The following is a 24173-nucleotide window of genomic DNA, read 5'->3' as shown; positions in this document are numbered from 1 at the left end:
TTCAGGATCTGCTGGAAAAAAGCGTTTAAGAATGTCTAATATTTCCCTTGTGAAAAAGAAAACAAGGGGCCGGCCCTGTGGCACAGCGGTTAAGTGCGCACATTCCGCTTCAGCGGCCCAGGGTTCGCCGGTTCAGATCCCAGGTGCGGACATGACACCGCTTGTCAAGCCATGCTGTGGTAGGCGTCCCACATGTAAAGTAGAGGAAGATAAGCACCGATGTGAGCTCAGGCCAGTCTTCCTCAGCAAAAAGAGGAGTATTGGCAGTAGTTAGCTCAGGGCTAAGCGTTCTCAAAACAAACTAATGAAGGGTCATTTCTCTAATGAGAACTAAATTGCAGTGTGGGGAGGAGAACTTAAGTGTGTTGGGCTCACTCACTTCACCAATAGGAGAGCATCTCAAACTATTTATATACTTCCTAGCTGCCTGCCAGTTAATCTAGGGCTCACCACAGATAGTAAGGGATCATTATTTAATTTACAAGAAAAATCATCCCTGTTTTCTGATTCCAAAAGCAAAGAAAAAGGATACTCCAATTTAAGATACTTTTTGTGTGTGTGTGTGAGGAAGATTGTCACTGAGCTACTGTCTATGCCAATCTTCCTCTATTTTATCTAGGATGCTGGCACAGCGTGGCTTGACGAGCAGTGCTAGGTCTGCGCCCAAGATCCGAACCTGTGAACTCTAGGCCGCTGAAGCAGATCTCACGAACTTAATCACTATGCCACCGGGTCGGCCCTTTAAGAGACTTTTTCAAGCTACAGGGAATATCCATTAAAATCAGAGTCAGAGGGGCCAGCCCGGTGACTCAGTGGTTAAGTGTGCACATTCTGCTTTGGTGGCCTGGGGTTTGCTGGTTTGGATCCCAGGCGCGGACATGGCACCGCTTGGTAAGCCATGCTGTGGTAGGCATCCCACATATAAAGAAGAGGAAGATGGGCATGGATATTAGCTCAGGGCCAGTCTTCCTCAGCAAAAAGAGAGGAGGCTTGGCAGCAGATGTTAGCTCAAGCCAATCATCCTCAAAAAAAAAAAAAATCAGAGTCAGAACTATAAAGACTATAAAGCCATGAAAATTTCTGAATAATCTCTTAGTATGAAAAATCTTTGATGTCTGTAACTCAAGGAACTGTGCAAACATACTTCCCACACTTGCTTCTCTCTCTTCCCTCTCTGCCCTCCCACTATTGTAGAATAAACTCTTACCTCTGGGGTATCTAAGATTTGTTTAACTTGCAGGATATTAGTGATATGCCAGGTATACTTGGAAAAGGTTCCCAGAGGCAAGGCGTCTTTTCGAACAAAAGCTTCAATGTAAAAAGGGGACAAAATTAGACGACCAAAAAATAACATTCTCCTTCACTGTATTTGTTATCCAGTTTCTAGAGAGTTCAGTGCAGTACTATTCCTTCTTTATAGAATCTCAGCATTTTTAAAAAGGAATTCTAGAGGCAAATATATAACAGGTTTTGGCAGAACTGTGACAAATCAAAAGACATGTATAAAGTCTCCGAGGCTTCTTTGAGATGCCGCTTGTTTTCGCTACCTTAGAAACTTGTTTCTTTGTTGGTAAAGCTACGTGCATAGGACTCCATTTTAAAACAGCTTCTTACAACCTCTTTGACCTTAGATATATCAGAGGTCAAATGATAGTCCTTAAAGTAATTATGCAGAGTTTCAGTCTGCTAATGTGGTTGCCAATCCTTTGTTCTGCCTGCAGGATTATAAAGGGGTTCCACCGAAGGGCCTGCAAAAATAGCTAAGGGATGGGTTGAAACTAATGTGTTAGGGCCTAAAGTTTTAACTGGAAGAAAGAATCAACGCTGCCTCTAAAGTCAGAGAGAGAAGCTGCGAAGACAAAGATTTTCATGGCCCTCAACACAGTGATTCACAGCTTGCACTATTCAAAACTAGAATGAAATCTCAACAGTCACTATTATATCATCAAATAACAATCCACCGAAGAACCAGCACTGATTTCTAGCCGTGGTGACTCCGGGGCTATGTGCCCTGAGCAAGCTTTTCCTCTTCTTTTCTCTCCCTTCCTTCCTTATATTACTTAATGAGTATCTTGAGATCTCTAATAGAAAGACGTTATCTAAAACCAAGAAATAAGTACCAGAATAATGTCAGTATAAAGTGTTCCAAGCCTAAGAATTACTCTACAAATAAAATCTTCCTTCACCAAAAACTGGGAATCATGAAAAACAAGGTTTAGTTTTTGATACGTATTGGACTATGCTTGCAAGAAGCTGGCCCAAATAACAATTGGAGCCCGCAACGCTTTTGTTGAAATTGGTTCAGATCTAGAAAATACCAGACTTCTCGGTGGGCACCTTCATTGCACCTCATTGCTGTTCTTCACCACGCGTGCGCTGTCTGGATCTTTCCAGCACCTTGGACTGGATAAGCATGGGGCCTGGGAAGAGTGTGATCAGTATTCCAAGAGGTGACTGGCTAAAGCTTCATGCTCTCAGCGTTAACTACAAGTCCTAATCCTGAAAATTCCACACGATTTTTCCAAACATAATTCTCTACGGTCAAGACATCTATTGCTATTCCTGAGGAAAAATCCCATACCTGTGGTGGAGTTGGGAAGCCGTTTCTTTGCACTTCCTATAGATATTCTCTGCTGCAGGGCATCAAAAAAGGTCTGAGGGATGTGGAACACCAGGGGCTCCGGTTTGCCTACAGGAAAGAAGAAGAAACTCATTTAAAGAAAGTCAGTGGGCTTCCTGGTGTGTAGGGAGAGGGGGCAGAAATGAGTTGAGGGGCAGTAGTAACTAAAAATGCCACTGAGATTTCCTGATGCAGAGGCAAAAAGAAGGCTCCGATTGACCTTTGTAAGTCAAGCACCGTCACCAGCCCTATTCTTGAACCCTTGCAATCATAAAAAATTCAGCAGACCTTTGTCATTCACCAAGGATAAGTTTCAAACCCCCAATTTTGTAAACACCACCACAGAAGACTTTTCCCTTTAAAGGGCATATGAAGTGAGATGAGAACAATGAGTCTGAGCTGAGAGTAAACTGGATTCACTGCCGCTCACCATCTGTCTCACTTGCTATCTGCCTGCAAGTCTAAGCAAAGTCACCGCATGCTCTCACTCCGATGGCCAGGACCACGAAGGCCAGAGACCACAAAGTCAGGACACTGTTTATCCAATGAGCATCAGTCTTTCTGTCTGAATATGATCTTTTTTTTTAATATTGGCAACAGGTGCCAATCTTCTCTTTTTCTTCTTCTTCTTCTCCTCCCCAAAGCCCCCCAGTACATAGTTGTATATTCTGGTTGTAGGTCCTTCTGGTTGTGCTATGTGGGATGTAGCCTGACGAACAGTGTCCTGTCCATGCCAAGGATCCGAACCAGGGAAACCCTGAGCCACCGAAGCGGAGCGCGCAAACTTAACCACTCGGCCATGGGGCTAGTCCCTGAATGTGATCTTAAGGCAGGTAAAATGTTTGAAAATACATAACAAACCTCTTAAAAGAAACTTGCAAGGCATGAATTCAACAGAAAGACTGTTGGGGGGAGGGGTTGAAAGAGTTCAGAGTTTTCCTTAAAAACTTTGCCTGAGGGGCTGGCCCCAGCAGAGGGAAAACATCCAAAACCATATGGGTAAACATGTAACCTCTACCTGCCTGGATACAACTTAAAGAATGGCTCTTGGGGCTGGCCCCGTGGCTGAGTGGTTAAGTTCATGTGCTCTGCTTTGACGGCCCAGGGTTTCACCGGTTCAAATCCTGGGCGCAGACATGGCACTGCTCATCAAGCCATGCTGAGGCGGCATCCCACGTGCCACAACTAGAAGGACCCACAACTAAAAATACACAATTATGTACCAGGGGGGCTTTGGGAGAAAAAGGAAAATAAAATCTTAAAAAAAAAAAAACAAAAACGAATGGCTCTTAAAGACACTTTAGATGCCTTTTTGAAACAAAAGTCAAGCCAGGAAAAATAAAAGTGAAAGGTTTTCTAGAATTCCATAGACTTTACATTCTTTCAACTAATTTTGCCTAGTTTACTGAATGCAGAATGTCAATGACAAAACGGTCACTGCTTTTGAGCCACTAACATATTAGTATCTGGGCAGTTTAGAGACATCACCACACAAAGACTTTTTAAATCTTTCACCTTGCAGTTAGATTATGGGCTACACACAGGTCAGTACAGCTCTAAAGAAGTGCTAACTTGAGCCAGCCCTGGTGGTCTAGTGGTTAAGATTCGGGGCTCACCACTGTGGCCCAGGTTCATTTCCCGGTCGTGGAACCACCCCACCCATCTGTCAGTTGTCATACTGTGGCAGTGGCTCACATAGACAACTAAACTAACAACTAGGATACACAACCGTGCACTGAAGCTTTAAAAAAAAAAAAAAAGAAGTGCTAGCTCACCACAACTCAGCTGATGTGAGGCTAGAACTTAGGTTTAAAAATTAATCTTTTTTTTCTCAAAGTAAACATTTTTATTCTCAGTTTTGCTTTAGCTGTCTTTAGTTTTGAAGCTAATCTTGAAAAGCCCTCATAAAAGACAGACTCACAGTCTGGAGCTGATGGTGACTTGGACAAAGGTACTGGTACTGGAGATGTGAGGGGGGTGGTAGGGAAGCGGGAAGGAGGAGGACCACAGAGTGTAGCTTACACTACTGTCAATGTTCTATTTTCTGTTCTGGGACGTGGGTTGCTAGGTATTTATTATATTATTTCAAACAATAAATAAATAAAATTTTAAAAGAAAAACATAGACTCTCTCTTTAACCCTCCTTAGCTTATTTGATTTTCTAAAAACTAACTTGTAAAGTTTTATTTATTCTGAATTAATACAAATAAAACTAATCATGTATTTCAAGACCTCCATTCTTGTCACTTTCCTCATCATGAGGCTATAACTGTTCTAATCCTTCAAAACTCATTTTCCTTTTCCTCTTTTTTTCTTTCTCCCCAAAGCCCCATTACATAGTTGTACATCCTAGTTATAAGTCATTCTACTTCTTCTACGTGGGATGCCGCCACAGCATGGCTTGATGAGTGGAGTGTAGGTCCACACCAAGGATCCGAACCAGTGAACCCTGGGCCACCAAAGTGGAGCGCATGATCTTAACCACTCCGCCACAGGGCCGGCCCCCAAAACTCATCTTCTTTTACTGAGTGTCTGCTGTCATGCTCCTATTAGTTTGTGGTGCTTTATTTTCAAAATGATATTCATAAGCTGCAAGACATTCAGCAAAGAATGTCAAAATGATATGAGGTCTGTAAACGTGCCATAAGGAGGCTTTGAAAACATGAGATGTATCACTTGGAACAGAGAAGACCTATCAGGCAGGGCAATAGGTGGGTACCCAGTGGCAGGGACTGTTATTTGGAAACAGGAACAGACCTAGTCCACATGGCTAGAGCATAGACCGAGAACCAACAGGAAGTATTATAAGCAAATATTTCCACTTAGCATGAGGAAGACCTTTCTCAGAGCTATCACTTCCAACAATGTTATGAGCTGCCTTACCATCTATCAAGGATGCTTTTAATGATATGGGAAGAACTAGCTGAATGGTCCACCTCTGAAATTGCTGAGGTTCCATGAGGCTATCACAGTCAACCCAAATCCAGCCTGTGTCCTCCACTCTTCCTTAGTATGTCTACGTAATTTCATATAACTATCTTAGTCTCACACTTTTAGATTTTCTCTAAACCTTTATCCCCCTTGCTTCGATTTTAAGTTTGAGGGTTTGAATGATCTTCTAAGGTTTTGGTATCTCCCTCCCCCTCCACACACACACATGCATGCATGCATACACACACGTGCATGTACACCAAGATCAAGGCTATCTACCTTCACTGAATACCTATTTGCTGCATTTTTTTCTCTTCCCTCTCTAAATTCATTTTGCTGGTCCTGCATTTTAATTATGTGATTGTTCTTTCTTTCATTTAGACTTCTACTGTCTTGTGGCCCAATGCACTCTGGACTGAAGCCCAATTACTTTTCCTATCACAACAGAGTAGAACTAGAACACAATTAGTTTAATTTCTCCTCCTTTCAGCAACAGCCCAGCGGGATGAGCAAGACTCACCATCAAACTGATAGTGCATGGTCTGGTGGATGCGTTCTGTGACGCTGGCCAGCCAGTCTTGGAAGGATAAAGTCACTTGTGTCTCATCCAACAGCTGACCACAGGCTAAGAAAAACAAAAAACACAACTCTTCAGGAACTTTTATCTTTCCTTACAGAATAAACAGTTAATTGAAGTTTCAAAAGTTGAGGAGCATGTAAAGAAAAAAAAAGAAGAAACTGAAATTCAAAGAAATTAGATGCATTAAGTGAAATGGAAGATTCTAGGATTTTTTTTTAAGAATCCATCTAGGAAAAAAGAAATGAAAAGCTCCAAGACCCTATTAGGTTCAAGATTACAAACCACAGAAAGTTTGCCATCTGTCAACACTAACCTGCAAACTGAAGAAGGGCCTTGTATGGCTGTTTTAGGAATCTATGAATTGGCCCTACTCCTAATCAATATGTCTGTACGCCCACAGACCTACCATTCTACTCCCTTCCTTCTCCTGAAACGCCTTCACATGCCTGAAGAATGTTCCCTTTTGTAGAGATAATGAAGCTATAAGTACTATTCATTTGAAATTAAAATTCTCATAGGTAAATGCATATAGTGATAATTTGGATTAAAAGCTATTTCCCTTTTTCTTGATGCCAAAGGAAGTGATACAAATTTGTTAAAAATCTTCTGCCTGATACAGTTGATCTGTTTACTTCCTGACCCTCCAAAAGTATTTATTCCTGGAATGTATAAGTTCTTAATCAGTTAATTAAGATTTGGTCTTGTATTGTTTGCTATTTATGTATTTGTCTTATCTTCCAAACCAGAGTATGAGAGCAGCATAAAAACATCTAGTGTTTAGTCACCTACCCATATCACAGCAAGTATTCTATAAATACGACCAAAACGGAACTATTTTTTTACAATGTATAAGGAGAGTTAAGAAAATGCCGATCTCCAAAAGTATAAGCTTAATCATTCTGAGCAGAAAAGTGACACACATAAATATTGAAGTTGTGTTCAAATTAAGTCATTCTGTCTGGTAAATTTAGAATGACAGCCATGCAGTTGCTTTTAGGTATATTTTCAAGCCTCACTAACTCTGGAGAACAGGTTATATTTGTCTTTCTCAACAAATATTTACCCTTGCATGATTGTAAAATCTGTTTCTTCTTCAACTTTGAATCTCCACCTCAACTGCATGTGGGTAAGAAGCAACAAGAGGAAAATATCCTACAAAGATAGCCGCGGCCAAACACGTCCATCACTTTTGCTACATTCGTTATTTAGAAGGCACGATTTAGAGCTGAGCATGGTTTGAGACCACGTTACACACTAAGTCGTGTGACAGACCTCAGCCTCAGTGTCTGGAGCGTCAGCACTCCTTGGGGGACAACATGCAACATGTCGTTTGCTCACGTTGCTTTGGGCTTCTTTTGGATGCTCTTCCCTCTCTTCAGCCCATTCTGGGGAGGGGAGACTTACCCTGCCTTTTTAACGAAGAAGCAACCACAGGCTTTTTCAGGCCGCTTTTCCTTAGATTACTGCTCACTGCATCTTGCGGCAACAGTGAACTGTTCGTCTGTGCACCTAAACCACAAATCATTATAGGGTTTAACAACATTTCTGCAGAATACAACTCGATTTGATTTTAATTTCTGAAGAGTCTAAAACGTATGAAAAGTCTTTGCTAATTTCTAAGTTAGCTTTAGTTTCTAGTAGGAATTAGCATTAGCCATTATATATAACATTTTCAGTTTCTTACACTGTTTGTAGGAAATTGTGTGGAGGAACCAGAAGTGAAAGGAAGAAAAAAATTCACCTCCACTGCTCCCTCCTCTCAGACAATCACTATTAATTTTTTGGTGAACTATCTTTCATTTTCTTTTGTGTGAACAGTTTTGCTGGTTTTATGATTTTAAGTAACTATGATTCTATATACCAGGATTGCTAGATTTTTTTTTTTCTTGCTGAGGAAGATTCGCCCTGAGCTAACATCTGTTGCCAATCTTCCTCTTTTTGTAAGTGAGCTGCTGCCACAGCATGGCCACTGACAGACGAGTGGTGTAGGTCTGCACCTGGGAACCAAACCCAGGTTGCTGAAGCAGAGCATGCCGAACTTAACCACTAGGCAACCGGGACTGGCCCCAGGATTGCTAGATTTAGCCAAAAACTTGTTTTTTAACTTTCAAATAAATGAATAAATTTTTAGTATAAGTACATTCCAAATATTGCATGGGAGCTACTTATACTAAAAAATTACTCATTGTTTATCTGAACTTCAAGTTCAACTGGCCATTCTGACTTTATCTGGCTACACGAGTGATTGAAACACTTCCCCAAATTCTTTTTTCTATTTGAGGAAGATTAGCCCTGGGCTAATATCTGCCCCCAATCTTCCTCTTTCTGCTGAGGACGATTGGCCCTGAGCTAACATCTGTGCCCATTTTCCTCTACTTTATATGTGGGACGCCTGCCACAGCATGGTTTGATAAGGTGGGTAAGTCTGTGCCTGGGATCTGAACTGGTGAACCCCGGGCCACTGAAGCAGAGCATGTGAAGTTAACTGCTGCGCCACCAGGCTGGCCTGTCCCCAAATTCTTTATAATCATTTGTAATGGCTGCTGGATAGTCTACCAAGTGGCTTTATCATGCTTCATTTAAGTATCCTAAGTGGTTGGCCCTTTAGTTGTTTGTAATTTTTCAGTATTATAAATAACCATAAAATGAGCATCTCTGAACAAAATGCTTTTCCTATACCAAGGATTATTTTCTTAAAAAAGATTATTTAGAAGTGGAACTACTGGGGCTGGCCTGGTGGTATAGTGGTTAAGTTCATGTGCACCACTTTGGTGGCCTGGGGTTTGCCAGTTCGGATCCTGGGCTTGAAGCTAGCACTGCTGGTCAAGCCATGCTGTGGAGGTATCCCACATAAAATAGAGGAAGACTGGCACAGATGTTAGCTCAGCAACAATCTTCCTCCAGCAAAAAGAGGAAGACTGGCAACAGATATTAGCTCAGGGCCAATCTTCCTCAAAAAAAGAAAATTTTTCTTGAATTTCAAGTTTTTGTAGGAAAGACCAATAAGTAAAATTTAACAACAATTTCTGCTCTACATTGCTGCCAGAATTACCTCTCAAAAACACAGAAATTACCATGTCACTTTGTTTCTCTATCTTTCTCCAACTTCCCAGCACCAAAACGCCTGTCATGACCACCTGACCCCCTCCAGCAATACTCCCTATGGGTAGGAACATTTTTAAGGCTCTTAACAGATACTGCAAATTACTTTTACAAATGGTTATAGCAACTTACACGACACTAGCCATGCTGAAGAGCCCTGATTCACCTCTGCCTATGGTTGCGTCATTTAAAAAATATTTGCTAATTTGGTAGCAAAAAGTGCCTTGTTTTAATTTTGCATTTCTAAAATGTTTGCAGTCCTCTGTTCACGAGTGAGTCTGGAGTTTGTCCCACACGTGTGGACCAGATAATATTTCCCTTTTGTGTAGAGTCTAGGTCTGTTGACACATCTACTAGGGCACTTCAGCATTTCATATTGATTTATATGAGTCTTTAACTGACGCTAGTACTATGTGATTTGAAAACGAAAAAAATATACATATATGGTGCCACATGCTGAAAATGCAAGTATATTCCTAAATTAGTGCAAATGACAATAATTAACCATTGTCACAAGTCTTTTTTAAAACACACTATGGATGAAAACTTCATAACACTGTCCTAAGATAGATTAAGGTCTAAGACTACTCTGAGTGTTTAGGGGATAAACAAACACACACAAGAATAAAAGTGGAGCCTGCTTGGATCTTATTCTTGGCCAGCAGAACCAATGCTTAGCTTGACCTGACAAAGAATCATCAATGGAGGGTAAAACTTTTTTCAGGAAAAAACCCATAAAAAGTCTTTCATGTAATGGCTGAGATTCAGTGAAACACATAATACACAGTAAAATAATGTCTCAAGATAACACCACCAAACAAATAAGCAAACCAAGAAACCAAACAGCATCTCACCAGATCCCTCATCCTTTTTCCTCTTCTTTGGCTTTGAGGCCGTTGACTCACAAGCTGATACTGTTGATTCTGAGTGGCAACTTAACTGGGGCACAATCATCTCTTTAAGACCTAAAATATAACAGAGTTCTGAATTATTAACACTATCCAGGAGTCAGTATGGGCCCCTACCTAGAGAAAAATTAATTTATAAAAATCCAAATCCCCAAAACAAATTATGGAGCGACCGCCTGAGTTAAAATAAGTTCCTTTAAAGAACTCCCTAAAACATGTTTTTGTTGATAGACCGTTAACTTGATGGAAGGCTCTACAGAGAAATGTAAAGCTAAAAAGTCGGGAGCTGCTGCCAACTAAAGACCAGTAAGAAATGAAAATAAAAGCATTTACAAGATAAAAGTATGTTAACAACAAAAGTCTTGATCTAGAAACTTTTAAAGGTCTTTTGAGCAAGGTACTGGTTTCCCCCATCTTCAAAGATAAGAAACAAGCAAGTGGGGCGGCCCTGTGGCTGAGTGGTTAAATTCGCATGCTCTGCTTGGGCCCAGGGTTTTGCTGGTTCGGATCCTGGTCGTGGACCCAGTGCTGCTCATCAGGCCATGCTGAGGCAGCATCCCACATAGCACAACCAGAAGGACCTACAACTAGAATACACAACCATGTACTGGGGGGCTTTGGGGAGAAGAAGGAAAAAAAAAAAAGAAGATTGGCAACAGATGTTAGCTCAGGTGCCAATCTTTAAAAAAAAAAAAAAGAGGGGGCCACCCCAGTGGCGCAGCGGTTAAGTTTGCACATTCTACTTTGGTGGCCAGGGTTCGCCAGTTCAGATCCTGGGTGTGGACCTATGCACCGCTTGTCAGGCCCTGCTGTGGCAGGCGTCCCACATACAAAGTAGAGGAAGATGGGCACAGATGTTAGCTCAGGGCTAATTTTCCAGAAGAAAAAAAAAAAAAGAATAAAAAGAAAAAGAAACCAGCAAGCAAGCCAAAATAAAAGGGATTTTTTGGTTCTTTGTTTTTATTAACACGGGGCATCCATGGAAGAGTAAAAAAAATCAAAGCAAAGCTAACTTTGCTAGATTCATCATCTCAATGAAAATACCCGAGTTTCTTGATCGTTAATTTCAACCAACCAACCAACCAACTTTTATCCAAGTGTGCTGACTGGGATTAAAAGAAGGAATGCTTTTCACTTGAATTATCTAGCAACTGCTTCTGAGGGCTGCTAGGACAATCTCCAAATGCCATCAGTGGAACTCTTTCATTGCCATTTTAGAAAAACAGACTAAGTGTGTCAACCATACCACCTACCGCTGGAATCAAAATTTAGGAAGTCTGAGAACTCCTGCGCCAATGTCTCGTCGCTGGCAAAGGCACAGATGCAAGCGAAGAAATGAATGCATCTCTGGGCTGCCTCCTCCTTGGAGGCATTCGACTTGTGTGATTTCAGAGTCTGGCATGAGCAGAAGAAACGGCGCTCGGGCGAGCTTTTGGCACTGATCTTCTGCGCAAAGGATGTATGCAAATACCCCAAACTATGCTTCTGGCTTGCCTTGCATTTCACCACCAAAATGTTTTTAGTAATCCTCTGTACCAGGGGACCCGTGGGTTCTGTGGCCAACTGCCAGATGGTCTGCTTGGTTTCTGGGGAGGCCTGCATTGCGTTCAGGACCGAGCTCTTTAGGGTCAGAGGGGTGGCTTCTGCCTGGCAGTTCACTGCCAGCTTGATGTGCTGGCACTGGTTTTCCACAACACCCTGGGTGGCAGCTTTCAGGCACGAGGGGACATAACACCGTCCAGAACTCAGCTGAGTGATGATCGTCCCATCCACCGTCTGGATTGTTGTCTCTGAGACACCTAGTTCCACAAAGCAGCGGTAGTCCGGGCCCCGGTCTCTTTGCCGCACTGAGTAGACCTGCAGATCGGAGCCTGTGATGATCTTGACAGCTTCAATACTGGGCTGCTTCCGCGCACCATAGCGGAATATGGTTCCACATGTCTTGTTCTTACAGCTCAGGCCCCGGGTTCCATTGTAGGTGCCGCATCGGGGACACTTTCTGATACCCCTCAGTGTGGCCTTCCCCAAATCAGATAAGAAAGCTGGGACTTTAGTCCTCAGAGAGTTTGGTTCCATTTTTCACAGGCCCTAGAAAAGTCAATATGCCCATCAGGACATGCATACATTCACACACACACACACAAAGTTAAAATCACTTACGATATTTAGTACAGAAAGTGAAATGTACAGAAGCTACCTGCCATTTTCAATTGCACCCTCAAACAGAACATCAATTTAAACCCTCAAAAAAAAAGTGGGAGAAAACTTTGCCTTTCATATCTCTACATATTTTTAAAAGTCCTAATGTAACAACCAAAGCATTTTTCTAGGTTCAGTCCTGTTCTATACAACAACCTAGATTAGTTACCTAACCTTTCTATGCACACATGTTTAACTTGAGCGAGGACTGAAAATGGGAAAGATGAGTTCTCCCCCTTCCACCACTCCCCACAAAACCCAGTCCAATCCTACCTGCATCAGCTGCCAGTGCATCTGGAAAACAGTGTAACCTGAATTCATAAGACCTAAGAGGTGTTTCGTTAGTTTGTGAGGATCATAGAGCACAGGCGAAGACATAATCACTTGCAGGGTAAATGATACTGCTTAACCCAATGTCTTCTGAAGTTTGAACTCTGTGGTGAAGCGATGCAGACATTCTGCCTCCCTCTTCTTGGCCAGCCAGTGGCAAAGCTCCTGCCCAGTGTCCCACAGTCAAAGAAGATTCCCAGTGCTCCCAGTGGAGGTCTTGGCAGTCTCTAAGTAAAACAAGAAAACATGTTAAAGTCATACAAAGACAGGATAACGCTTTCCTCTTAGAAATCAGATACAATAGGAATCTAAGTCTCTCACAAATATTTGAGCAATATTTGACAGAAATTTTTATGCAAGTAGTTAAGTGTTTTGTCCTTCCAGTTGCAAGAAGGTCAAACAGTGCTAACGTCATCACACAGGGAGTTGTCAGGAACCCCTAGAGCCAGGGTATGTAATTGGTCAAACCCTCAGCCTTCCTCCTAGTCATGCATTACACTGTTAGAGCGCTTTATGCTTTTCAAAGTGCATTCCCATTATTTCATTTGAACCTCACAATATTAGCATCTCATTTGAGCCAGACAACAACTGCTCTTCAGATAAAAATTAAAAAGTTAACTAACTTGCCTGAGGTCCCCCAACGAAATCAGCAATGTGGTTTCCACTAACCCACAGTGTCTGCCAAAAAGAGTGTGAATCTCTGCTTTTGCTTTTCCCCTCAATATTATGAAAATTTTCAAACATATAAAAAAATACAATTATACAGTGAACTTCCATATACCCACCCACTAGATTCTATAATTAACATTTTACTATATTTGCTTTATTACATACCTATGTATCGATCCCTTTCTCCATTCATCTGTGCCCATATTCCTCTATTTTACATGTGGGATGCCTACCACAGCATGGCTTGATAAGCAGTGCATAGGTCCATGCCAGGGATCTGAACCAGCGAACCCCAGACTGCCGAACTGGAGCACGCACACTTAACTGCTAAGCCACTGGACTGGCCCAATCCCTCTTATTTATTTATTTTTTTGAGGAAGATTAGCCCTGAGCTAATATCTGCTGCCAATCCTCCTCTTTTTGCTGAGGAAGACTTGCCCTGAGCTAACATCCATGCCCATCTTCCTCCACTTTATATGCGGGATGCCTGCCACAGCATGGCTTGACAAGCGGTCCACACCCAGGATCCCAACCAGTGAACCCTGGGCCACCAAATTGGAAAGTGCAAACTTAAGCACTACGCCACCTGGCTGGCCCCCAATCCCTCTTGTATTTTGATGCATTTCAAAGTAAGTTGCAAGCATCAGTTCAGCATGTATATTATTAACTAAAGCTCATTTTAATGCTTTTTTTTTTTAAAGGGAATCTGCTTGCGATTTTGAAACAGGCTGTGAGCACTGCTTTTCCCCCCGATGGTCTCAACAAAATATTTTCCCTTCTCATTTTCTATAGTCCATTGATTAAAAAACTGGAAAGTACAGATAAGAATAGCCCAGGAATGCCCATCTTTTCAGTGGTGCTGTGAACTAATCCCCAACTGTAATATTCACTAAGTGAATAAAGCTTTGTGACGTATGATCTACAGCAGGCTTTCTCCACCTTGGCACTACTGACACTGGGGGCTGAATCATTCTTTGTTCTGGGGGCTGTCCCATGCATTGCAGGATGCTAGCAGCATCCCTGGTCTCTACCTATTAGATGCCAGTAGCAGTCCATCCCTCCTCCCCAAGTTGTGAAAAAACAAAAATGTCTCCAGCTATTGCTCAATGTCCTCTGGGGGCAAAATCACTCCAGTTAAAAACCACTGATCTAGAGGCATTAGCCTGTTTACACATTTTCCTCCCAGCTCAATGAGCTTCTCTGGTAGGCATTCCCATTCAGCCAAACGTGTTCTTAGAAGACCATGTTGTTCCAAAGTCAAAAGATGGCAAAATTAGTTTTCGCCCTTTACCATCAATTATTTCCGTGACCGAGTCTTTTAACTTCCGAGCTCAGGTTTTTTATCATTTGCATAATGGAAAAAATATATATACACACACACACAGACACACACACAATTATATATGAAAGAGCTTAGCAAAAAATTAATCAATTAAAAAAATTATGTTGATGATGCTGATTTAACTTATCATTAAAGTGGGAAAAAAGAAGAACTTCTGCTCCTTAAGCGAGGAATTGCTTTGCCAGTTGTGGTGAAGCCCTACGGCACCGGAGGTCAGCATCCTCACGGGCATGCCACTCTTTCCTCTTAGGTTTTCTTTTACTTTTTTAATTATGTTCTGTAGCGGGCAACTTGTTACTATCTTTCAAAATTACAAAGGCATATTTCCTTCTTAAAAAAACTTTTAATTTTGGAATTGAGATTTACAGAAAAGGTACACAGATAGTACAGAGTTCCTACATGCCCTTCACCCAGCTTCCCCAAACGTTAACATCTCAAGTAACCATGGGACATTTGTCAAAACTAAGGTTTTAATATTGGTACAATACTATGAACTCTACTACAGACTTTATTTGGATTTCACCAGTTTTTCCACTAGTGCCCTTCTTTAAGAATACATTTTTTATTTTAGAATAATTTTAGATTTTCAGAAAAGTTGCAAAGATAGAATAGAGAGTTCCCAGATACCTCTCACCCAGTTTCCCCCAGTGTTAACATCATATACTACTGGGGGACAGCTGTCAAAACTAAGAAACCAACCTTGGTAGGTCATTACTAACTAAACTCCAGATTCCATCCCCTTTCTGTTCCGGGTCCCAATCCAAGATGCCACGCTGCATTTATTCCTCGTCTCCTTAGTCTTCTCAGATCTATGAGTTTGTCTTTCCCTGTTTTTCAGAATCTTGACAATTTTGGTCAGGTATTTTATAGAATGTCCCTCAATCTGGGCTTGTCTGATGTTTTCTCTGCATATTCCTTTAGACCCAGAAATTCCACTAATAAGAATTTATCTTACATACATACTCCCACATGTAAAATGAGGGACATATAAGGCTATTCACTGACGCATTTTAGTCACAGCAAAACATGAGAAACAACCTAATGTCCATCAAAAAGTAACTGGTTAAATTAGTTATGGCATATCCTTATAACGGAATACTTAAAAAAATACTTTTACAGCTATTTTAAAAAAGATTGAGGAAGTTCTTTATGTATTGGTCTTTAAGATCTTTAAGAAATATTAAGTGGAAAAGCGAGGTGTAAAACAGCATGTATAATATGTTGTCAACTGTGTATAAAAAGAAGGGGAAAACTATATATATATATATATATATATATATATATATATACATATTTATATTACTTTGTAATTGAAATACAAATTTTTTTTTAGATATGCACAATTGTCTCACCCACCACTTTTATTTGTTTATTTTTTTGGTGAGGAAAACTGGCCCTGAGCTAACATCTGTTACCAATCTTCCTCTTTTTTTTTGCTTGAGGAAAATTGTCCCTGAGCTAACAGTCTTCCTCTATTCTGTATGTGGGACACCACCACAGCATGGCTTGACAAGCACTATGTAGGTCCGTGCCTGGGATCTGAACCTGCAAACCCTGGGCTGCTGAAGCAGAGCATGCGAACTTAACCATTACACACCGGGTAGGCCCTGAAATACAAATATTTTTTAAAAATCTCCAAAAGAGTAATCTAATAAGTGTAGTTACCTTATCGGCAAACAGAGGACAAGTGTGGGAGGGAAACTTTTTACCACATACATTTTATAGTTTAATTTTAAAAAAATAATACAGTCACCTTACAAAATTATAATGCAAAAGCAGACTAAAAAGCTAAAGACCCCTTTCAGTCCCATTCCTACCACCACCACCATCCCCATATCCCACCCCCGCCACCCGGCACACCAGATCCCCACTCCTCAAAAGTAACTACAGTTAACAGGCTGGCATATATCCAGCAGGTTATTTTCTTTACGTTTATAAATAAACAAATACATGCACAGAAGTAGGTTTTTGTTTTTAGAAAAACGGAATCAGACACATTGCTCTGAAGTTTGCTTTTGTCACTGAACATTTTATCATAGATTTCTTTCCATGTCAGCACACCTTTTTAAATGGTTGTACGATAATCTGTAGTGTGAATATACCATAGTGTAACTACCTCTACCAGTGTGTTCTTAGTTCTAGACAATGCTGCAAGGAACATCCTCAATATTTATCTTAATGCATAGATGTAATCATTTCAGTAGAATAGATTCTGAACATTGCTTCTAGTTTTCTTAATTTATTTGGGGGGCTGGTCCAGTGGCATAGCGGTTATGTTTGCGCACTCTGCTTCGGTGGCCTGGGATTCACAGTTTTGGATCCCGGGCACGAACCTACATACTGCTCATCAAGCCAGGCTGTGGCAGCATCCTAGATACAGGAAGACTGGCACAGAAGTTAGCTCAGCCACAATCTTTCCCAAGCAAAAAGAGGAAGATTGGCAACAGACGTTAGCTCAGGGCCAATCTTCTTCACACACACACACAAAATAATAATAAATAAATAAATAAATGAAGGGAATTTTAAAACATTTAATTTTAGAGGATATCAGAGTGAAGATGGCCTAAATAACACAAAACCCAGAATCCACAAAATATTGATTAAATTTTTCCTGGGTATATAATTTTTTTTTTAAAAAAACAGCTTTATTAAGATATACATCACAAACCATAGAATTCACTCATTTTAAGTGTATGATTCAACGACATTTATGAAGTCTATAGAGCTGGGTATCCATCCCTACAATCCAGTTTTAGAACACTTCCAATCATCCCCAAAAGATCTCTCTTGCTGTTTGCAGCTCGTCACCATTCCCACCCCGAGGCAATCACTAATCTGCTTTCTGTCTCCATAGATTTATCTTTCCTGGACATTTTATACAGGTGGACTCATACAATAAGCGGCCTTTTATGTCTGGCTTCTTTCACTCAACATGATGTTTTCAAAGTTCACCACACTGCAGCACGTATCAGTACTTCATCCCTGTACACCGCCGAGCATCATTTTGTTTATCCATTCACCCATCTGACAGACACTGAATTGTTTACAATCTTTGGCTATTACAAACAGTGCTGCTGAGAACACTGACACGGCAAATTTTTGTGTAGACAAATGTCTTCATTTCTCCTGGGCAGATACCTAGAAGTCGAATTGCTGGGTCATATGGTAAGTTTATGTTTAATTTTTAAAGAAAATGTCAAAACCGTTGTCCAAAGTGGCCGTACCATTTTACATTCACACCAGCAACATAAAAGGGTTCCTGTTTCTTCACTTCCTGGCCAACATGTATTACAGTCTTCTTGATTACAGCCTTTTGATTACAGTGGGTGTGAGTGGTATCTCACTGTGGTTTTTTTGTTTGTTTGCTTTTTTTTTTGTTTTGTTCGTTTTTTTTTTTAAAGATTTAATTTTTCCTTTTTCTCCCCAAAGCACCCCCAGTACATAGTTGTATATTTTTAGTCGTGAGTCCTTCTCGTTGTGGCACATGGGATGCCACCTCAGCATGGCTTGAGGAGCGGTGCCATGTCCGTGCCCAGAATCCGAACTAGCAAAACCCTGGGCCACCAAAGTGGAGCACGTGAACCTAACCACTGGGCCCTGGGGCCGGGCCCATATCTAGAATTTTGATAGAGATTGCATTGTATCTGTAGATCAACTTGGGGAGTAGTGCCATCGTAGCAATATTAAATCTTCTAGTCCATGAACATGGACTATCTTCCTATCTTTAGATCTTTATTTTCTTTCAATGACGTTTTGTAGCTTTCAGTGTACAAGTCTTACACAACTTTTGTTGCTCAGTTTATTTTCTAAGTGTTTGGACTTAGTTTATGGTGCTTTTCTCTATGCAGGAAGTGTTCATTTTCATTTTAATCAAGCATAATTGGTCTTAATTTTAAAATGGGCAAAATATTTGAATAACTGTTTCCCCAAAGAGATAAGCAGATGTCTAAATAGGCATATGAAATGTTGCTTAACATCATTATTCACTAGGGAAATGCAAGTTAAAACCACAGTGAGTTACCAAGCCAGCCCTGATGGCCTACTGGTTAAAGTTCAGCGTTCTCACCACTCTGGCACCCCGGGGGTTGTTTTCAGGTTGCGGAACACCACCATCTGTCTGTGAGCAGCCATGCTGTGACGGTGGTACACATGGAAGAACTAGAAGGACTTACAGCTAGGATATACAACCATGCACGGGGGGCTTTGGGAGGAAAAGAAAAAAGAGGAAGATTGGCAACAGATGTCATTAGGCCATGCTGAGGCAGTATCCCGCATGCCACAACCAGAAGGATCCACAAGTAAAATATTCAACTACGTACGGGGGGAATTTGGGGAGAAAGAGCAGGAAAAAAAAAAAGAAGATAGACTGGCAACAGTTGTTAGCTCAGATGCTAATCTTTAAATAAAAAAAAAATTTCTAGATAACTTTTTGCAGAAATTGACAAGATGATCCTAAAATTCATATGGAAACGTAAAGGACCTGGAAAAGCCAGAACAATCTTGAGAAAGAAGAACAAAGTAGAAGGACTCACAGTTCCTGATTTCAAAACTTACTATAAAGCTACAGTAATTAAGAAAATGTGGACAGAGAAGGACAAATACTGTGTGATACCACTTCTATGTGGAATCTAAAAAAGTGGAACTCATAGACACAGAGAATAGAATGGTGGTTGGTAGGGGTCGGGAGGTGAGAGAAATGGGGAGATGTTGGTGAGAGGCTACAAACTTCCAGTTATAAGATTAAGTTCTGGAGATCTAATTTACAGCATGGTGATTATAGTTAATAATACTGTATGATATACTTGAAAGTTGTTAAGAGAGTAAATCTTAAATGTTCTCACCACAAAAAAGAAATGGTAATTATGTGACGTGATGGCTTGTTAGCTAATGCTAGGGTGGTAATCATTTTGCAATATATAAATGTATCAAATCCACATGTTGTACACCGTAAACTTACACAATGTTATAGGTCAATTATATCTCAATAAAGCTGGGCAGGGGAAAAGGACAATGTGGTACTGGAATAAGGACAGACATACAGATCAATGGAAAAAATAGAGAGTTCAGAAACAAACTGTCACATTTACAGTCAACTGATTTTTGACAAGGATGCCAAGATCATTCAATGGGGAAAGAACAGTCTTTTCAACAAATCATGCGGGGACAACTGAACATCCACTTGCAAAAGAGTGAAGCTGGACCTCTACCTCATACTGTATACAAAAATTAACTCAAAATGGATCATAGACATAAATGTAAGAGCTAAAACCATAAAACTCTTAGAAGAAAACATAGGAGTAAATCTTTGTGACCTTGGATTAGGCAATGGTTTCTTCGATATTATACTAAAAGCATAAGTGACAAAAGATAAAAATAGACAAATTGGGTTTCATCAAAATTAAGACATCTGTGCTTCTAAGGTCACCATCAAGAAAGTGAAAAGATAGGGGCAAGCCCTGAGGCCAAGCGGTTAAGTTCTTGTGCTCTGCTTCAGCAGTGTGGGGTTCATCAGTTCAGATCCTGGGTGTGGACCTACACACCTCTCAGCAAGCCATGCTGTGGTGGCATCCCACACAGAAGAACTAGAATGACTTACAACTATGATATACAACTATGCACAGGGGCTTTAGGGAGAGAGAAAAAAAGAGGAAGATTGGCAACAGATGTTAGCTCAGGGCCAGTCTTCCTCACCACAGAGGGGGAAAAAGAATTCTACACTTAAAAAAAAAAAGAAAGTGAAAAGATAACCGACAGAATGGAAGAAAATAGTTGCAAATCATACTTAGGATACGGGACTTGTATCCAGAATATAGAAAGAACACTTACAACTCAACAATAAAAAGACAAATAACCCAATTAAAAAGTGAGCAAAGGATTTGAATAGATATTTCTTCAAAGAAGGTATATAAATAGCTAATAAGCACATGAAAAGATGTTCAACATCATGTCATTAAGGAAATGCAAATCAAAATCACACCAAGGGGGGCTGGCCCAGTGGCAGAGTGGTTAAGTTTGTGTGCTCTGCTTCAGAGGCCCAGGGTTCACCAGTTTGGATCCTAGGCAGACCCATGTACTGCTTATCAAACCATGCTGTGGCAGGTGTCTCATATATAAAATAGACAAAGATGGGCATGGGTGTTAGCTCAGAGCCAATCTTCCTCAGCAAAAAGAGGAGGATTGGCAGTGGATGTTAGCTCATGGCTGGTCTTCCTCAAAAAAAAAATAAAATAAAAACAAATAAATAAAAGTAATATTAAAATAAAACACCAAGGTGCTACTTCATAGCCACTAAGATGACTAAAAAAGACAGATGATAACAAGTGTTGGCATGGATGTAGAAAGACTGGAACCCTGATACATCATTGATGGTACTGTAAAATGTTGCAGCCATTTTGGAAAATTGACAGCTCCTCAAAATGTTAAAAAGAGTTACCACATGTGGGGCTGGCCCTGTGGCCGAGTGGTTAGGTTCGCGTGCTCCGCTGCAGGCGGCCCAGTGTTTCATTGGTTCAAATCCTGGGCGCGGACATGGCACTGCTCATCGGACCACACTGCGGCGGCGTCCCACATGCCACAGCTAGAAAGACCAACAACGAAGAATATACAACTATGTGCTGGGGGGTTTTAGGGAGAAAAAGGAAAAAAATAAATAAAAATCTTAAAAAAAAAAGTTACCATATGACTATCAAGAGAATAGAAAACATATAAAAGTTTGTACATGAATGTTCATAGTAGTGTAATTCATAATAGCCAGAAAGTAGAATCAATCCATTTGATTTATCATCAGTTGTTCAACTGATGAATGGATAAACAAAAGGTAGTATATCTATACAATGGAATATTATTTGGCTACAAAAGGGAATGAAGTTTTGATACATGCTACAACATGGAAAAATAAACCTTGAAATATCATGTTAAGTGAAAGAAGCCAGACACAAAAAGGTCACACATTGTATGATTCCATTTATTTTTATTTATTTATTTATTTTTTGAGGAAGATCAACCCTGAGCTAACCACTGCCAATCCTCCTCTTTTTGCTGAGGAAGACTGGCCCTGAGCTAACATCTATGCCCATCTTCCTGTACTTTATATGTGGGACGCCTGCCACAGCATGGCTTTTTGCTAAGTGGTGCCATGTCTGCACCCGGGATCCAAACAGGCGAACCCTAGGCTGCTGAAGCGGGAACACGTGAACTTAACCGCTGTGCCACCGGGCTGGCCCCATGTATGATTCCATTTAAGTGAAATATCCAGAATAGGCTAATGCACAGACACAGAAAGTAGATTAGTGGTTACCAGGGACCAAGGAGTCACAGCTAAGGAGTGTGAGGTTTCTATTCGGGGTGATGAAAACTTGTACAATTCTATGAATATACTAAAATCACTGAATTGCAACAATTTAGAAGTGGATTTTATGGTACGCGAATTATATTTCAATAAAGCTGTTACTAAAAATAGAGAAAAAATATTTGGAATGTAAATGCCAAAGGGCTAATTTCCTAAAATGAATTTTTACACAAAAATAATAAAAAGAAACAAACTCACTAGAAAAATGGGCAAAGGACATGAAAGGACAGCTTGCGAAAAAGAAAAAAGAAAAATGACTTTAGAAGTGCGAAACATCCTCACAACAAGCAAGAGGCAAATGAAAACAAGACAATACTTTGGCAAAGTGATAAAAAGATAAATGTTATCATCACGTTCATGAGAAGGTGGAAAAATAGGCACTCTACATTGTTGGTAGGACTATAAGCTGCAACATGCTCTCTGAAGGAATGTAAATGAAATAAATGTAAAAGACACTTTGACTTGGCAATTCCACTTTTGAGGTTGCATGAGTTATACTCTCACATGTACACAAAGTATGTACAGGAGTACTCGACGCAAGGTAGTCCATAATTGTACAAGAATGGAAACGGTCTAAGAGCTGACTAAATAAATCATGGTGTAACCATACAATATGCCACTATAAAGCCATGAAAAAGAACCAGACAGACCCATATGTACTGATAAGGAACAAATATCAAGATAGACTGTGGAAAAAAGGTGTAGTATTTCATGTATAATATGATAGTCTTGGTTTAAAAAAGACAAGACAGGGGAGATATATATACACACACACAAACATAGAATATTTCTATTGCCTCAGAAGTGACTTGGGACTTGGGAAATAGAAAGTGGGAGGGACACTTCCGTTTCACTGTTTTGTATTATTTGAATTTTAAACGTGTATCTAGTACTAGTATCACTAATTACAGACTCCATATTCAAAGCATATACAAACAAGTAACACAACCTGTAAAGAACCTCTATCTAACTCCTGCCCATCAAAAGTACTCCCCTTGTCGGCGAGTTCACAAAGCCTCCTCAGCAAGAGCGTGTAAAGAGACTGGTACTGGAAGAGTTAACCGACGAACCCTCCCTGGAACTGCTGGGTTTCCATCCAGGTACTATTTGCCTGTAGAGCTATATACACAGTGTGGTGGATGCTGTTTAATACTTGGGAAGCACAGGAAGTGGAGAACGAATGATCACCATGAGTAAGACATAAAACTTGCTAACGTTTATTGAGTACACTCCATATTAAGCCCTTCCCGTGCATTTACTCATGTATTGCTCACCACGATCCTGTGAAGTAGCTACTATTTTACCCATCTTAGAGATGAAGAAACTGGCTCAGAGGAAGCAGTGATCTGATGAATATCTCACAGTCACTGGGTATCTAACGTGAGTTTGGAATCTACTGGATTCCTTGTCAAACCACAGGGAGGGGAAGGGAAAAGTCCAGAAGCCAGGCCTCCGGAGTCCTGGCCCAGGGTGCTGCCATCAGCCTCGCGCTGTCTCTGAGAAGCAGAGAATGGCCGCCAGGGCCCTGCAGCCACGCGTCCGGGTACCGGGCCTGCGGGACGCACCCCGCCCGCCCCGCTTCCGGGATCCGCCCCGCCCCTGGAAGCACCACCGAGGACCTGCTTCCCGGCATCCTCCCCGCGCGCCCACTCACTTCCGGTCCTAAGTAGGCCCAGGCAGAAGCATCACCTGGCCGGCACCCTGCTGCTTGGACACGCTCTCCGTTGGGATCCTCAACTCTCCGCCCTTATCCTACCGCCGTCTCCACCCTCTGTCAACACGGCCCGCTTACCTGCCTTGCGCCCCCCCGCGGCCCCAGGGCCCCACGCTGACGACCGCCCTCACCTCCTCTCTCTTCGCCTGCCGGGCCCTTTTACAAACGCGGCCAAACTGTTCGCTGTAACAACAGCCGCTATTGGTCGGGGCCGCCCACGTGCGGCAAGGGCCCGCCCCGCTCAGCTCGTGTTGTCTGCTGGGAGTTGTAGTTCCTTCTTCCGGGAGGCCTTTGAGAGTTGCTGCGGAATCTGGTGGGGGAATCTGCGCCTACCTGGTGGGTGGAACGCTCGGGTTCTTCTCTGGGGCTGGCGTGCTTCTGGCTGGTACGCAAGGCACCGACACAGCTCTAGGGCTGGTCACGACTGCTT

General features: G+C 41.3%; 1 protein-coding gene across 3 annotated transcripts in view; it reads right to left on the bottom strand.

The window, feature by feature from the left end:
* C5H2orf42 (chromosome 5 C2orf42 homolog) overlaps positions 1 to 23922 on the bottom strand; it is a 36266-nt gene extending 12344 nt beyond the window's left edge. Inside the window, exons 1-8 of one of the 3 annotated variants that reach the window (XM_046663170.1) lie at positions 23875 to 23922; positions 12614 to 12897; positions 11395 to 12229; positions 10088 to 10198; positions 7536 to 7640; positions 6072 to 6176; positions 2582 to 2689; positions 1208 to 1308 (exon numbers count right to left, since the gene is read on the bottom strand). In XM_046663170.1, the coding sequence (XP_046519126.1) occupies positions 1208 to 1308; positions 2582 to 2689; positions 6072 to 6176; positions 7536 to 7640; positions 10088 to 10198; positions 11395 to 12217 (1353 nt within the window). In that variant the 5' untranslated portion in view covers positions 12218 to 12229; positions 12614 to 12897; positions 23875 to 23922. The other 2 variants (XM_046663172.1, XM_046663171.1) reach the window with 2 other exon arrangements.
* Positions 23923 to 24173: the final 251 nt, after the last annotated feature.

Source organism: Equus quagga, chromosome 5, assembly GCF_021613505.1.
Source record: "Equus quagga isolate Etosha38 chromosome 5, UCLA_HA_Equagga_1.0, whole genome shotgun sequence".
Classification (NCBI taxonomy): domain Eukaryota; kingdom Metazoa; phylum Chordata; class Mammalia; order Perissodactyla; family Equidae; genus Equus; species Equus quagga.
The sequence above is the reverse complement of the archived record's forward strand: the minus strand, read 5'-3'. Positions and strand labels throughout refer to the sequence as shown.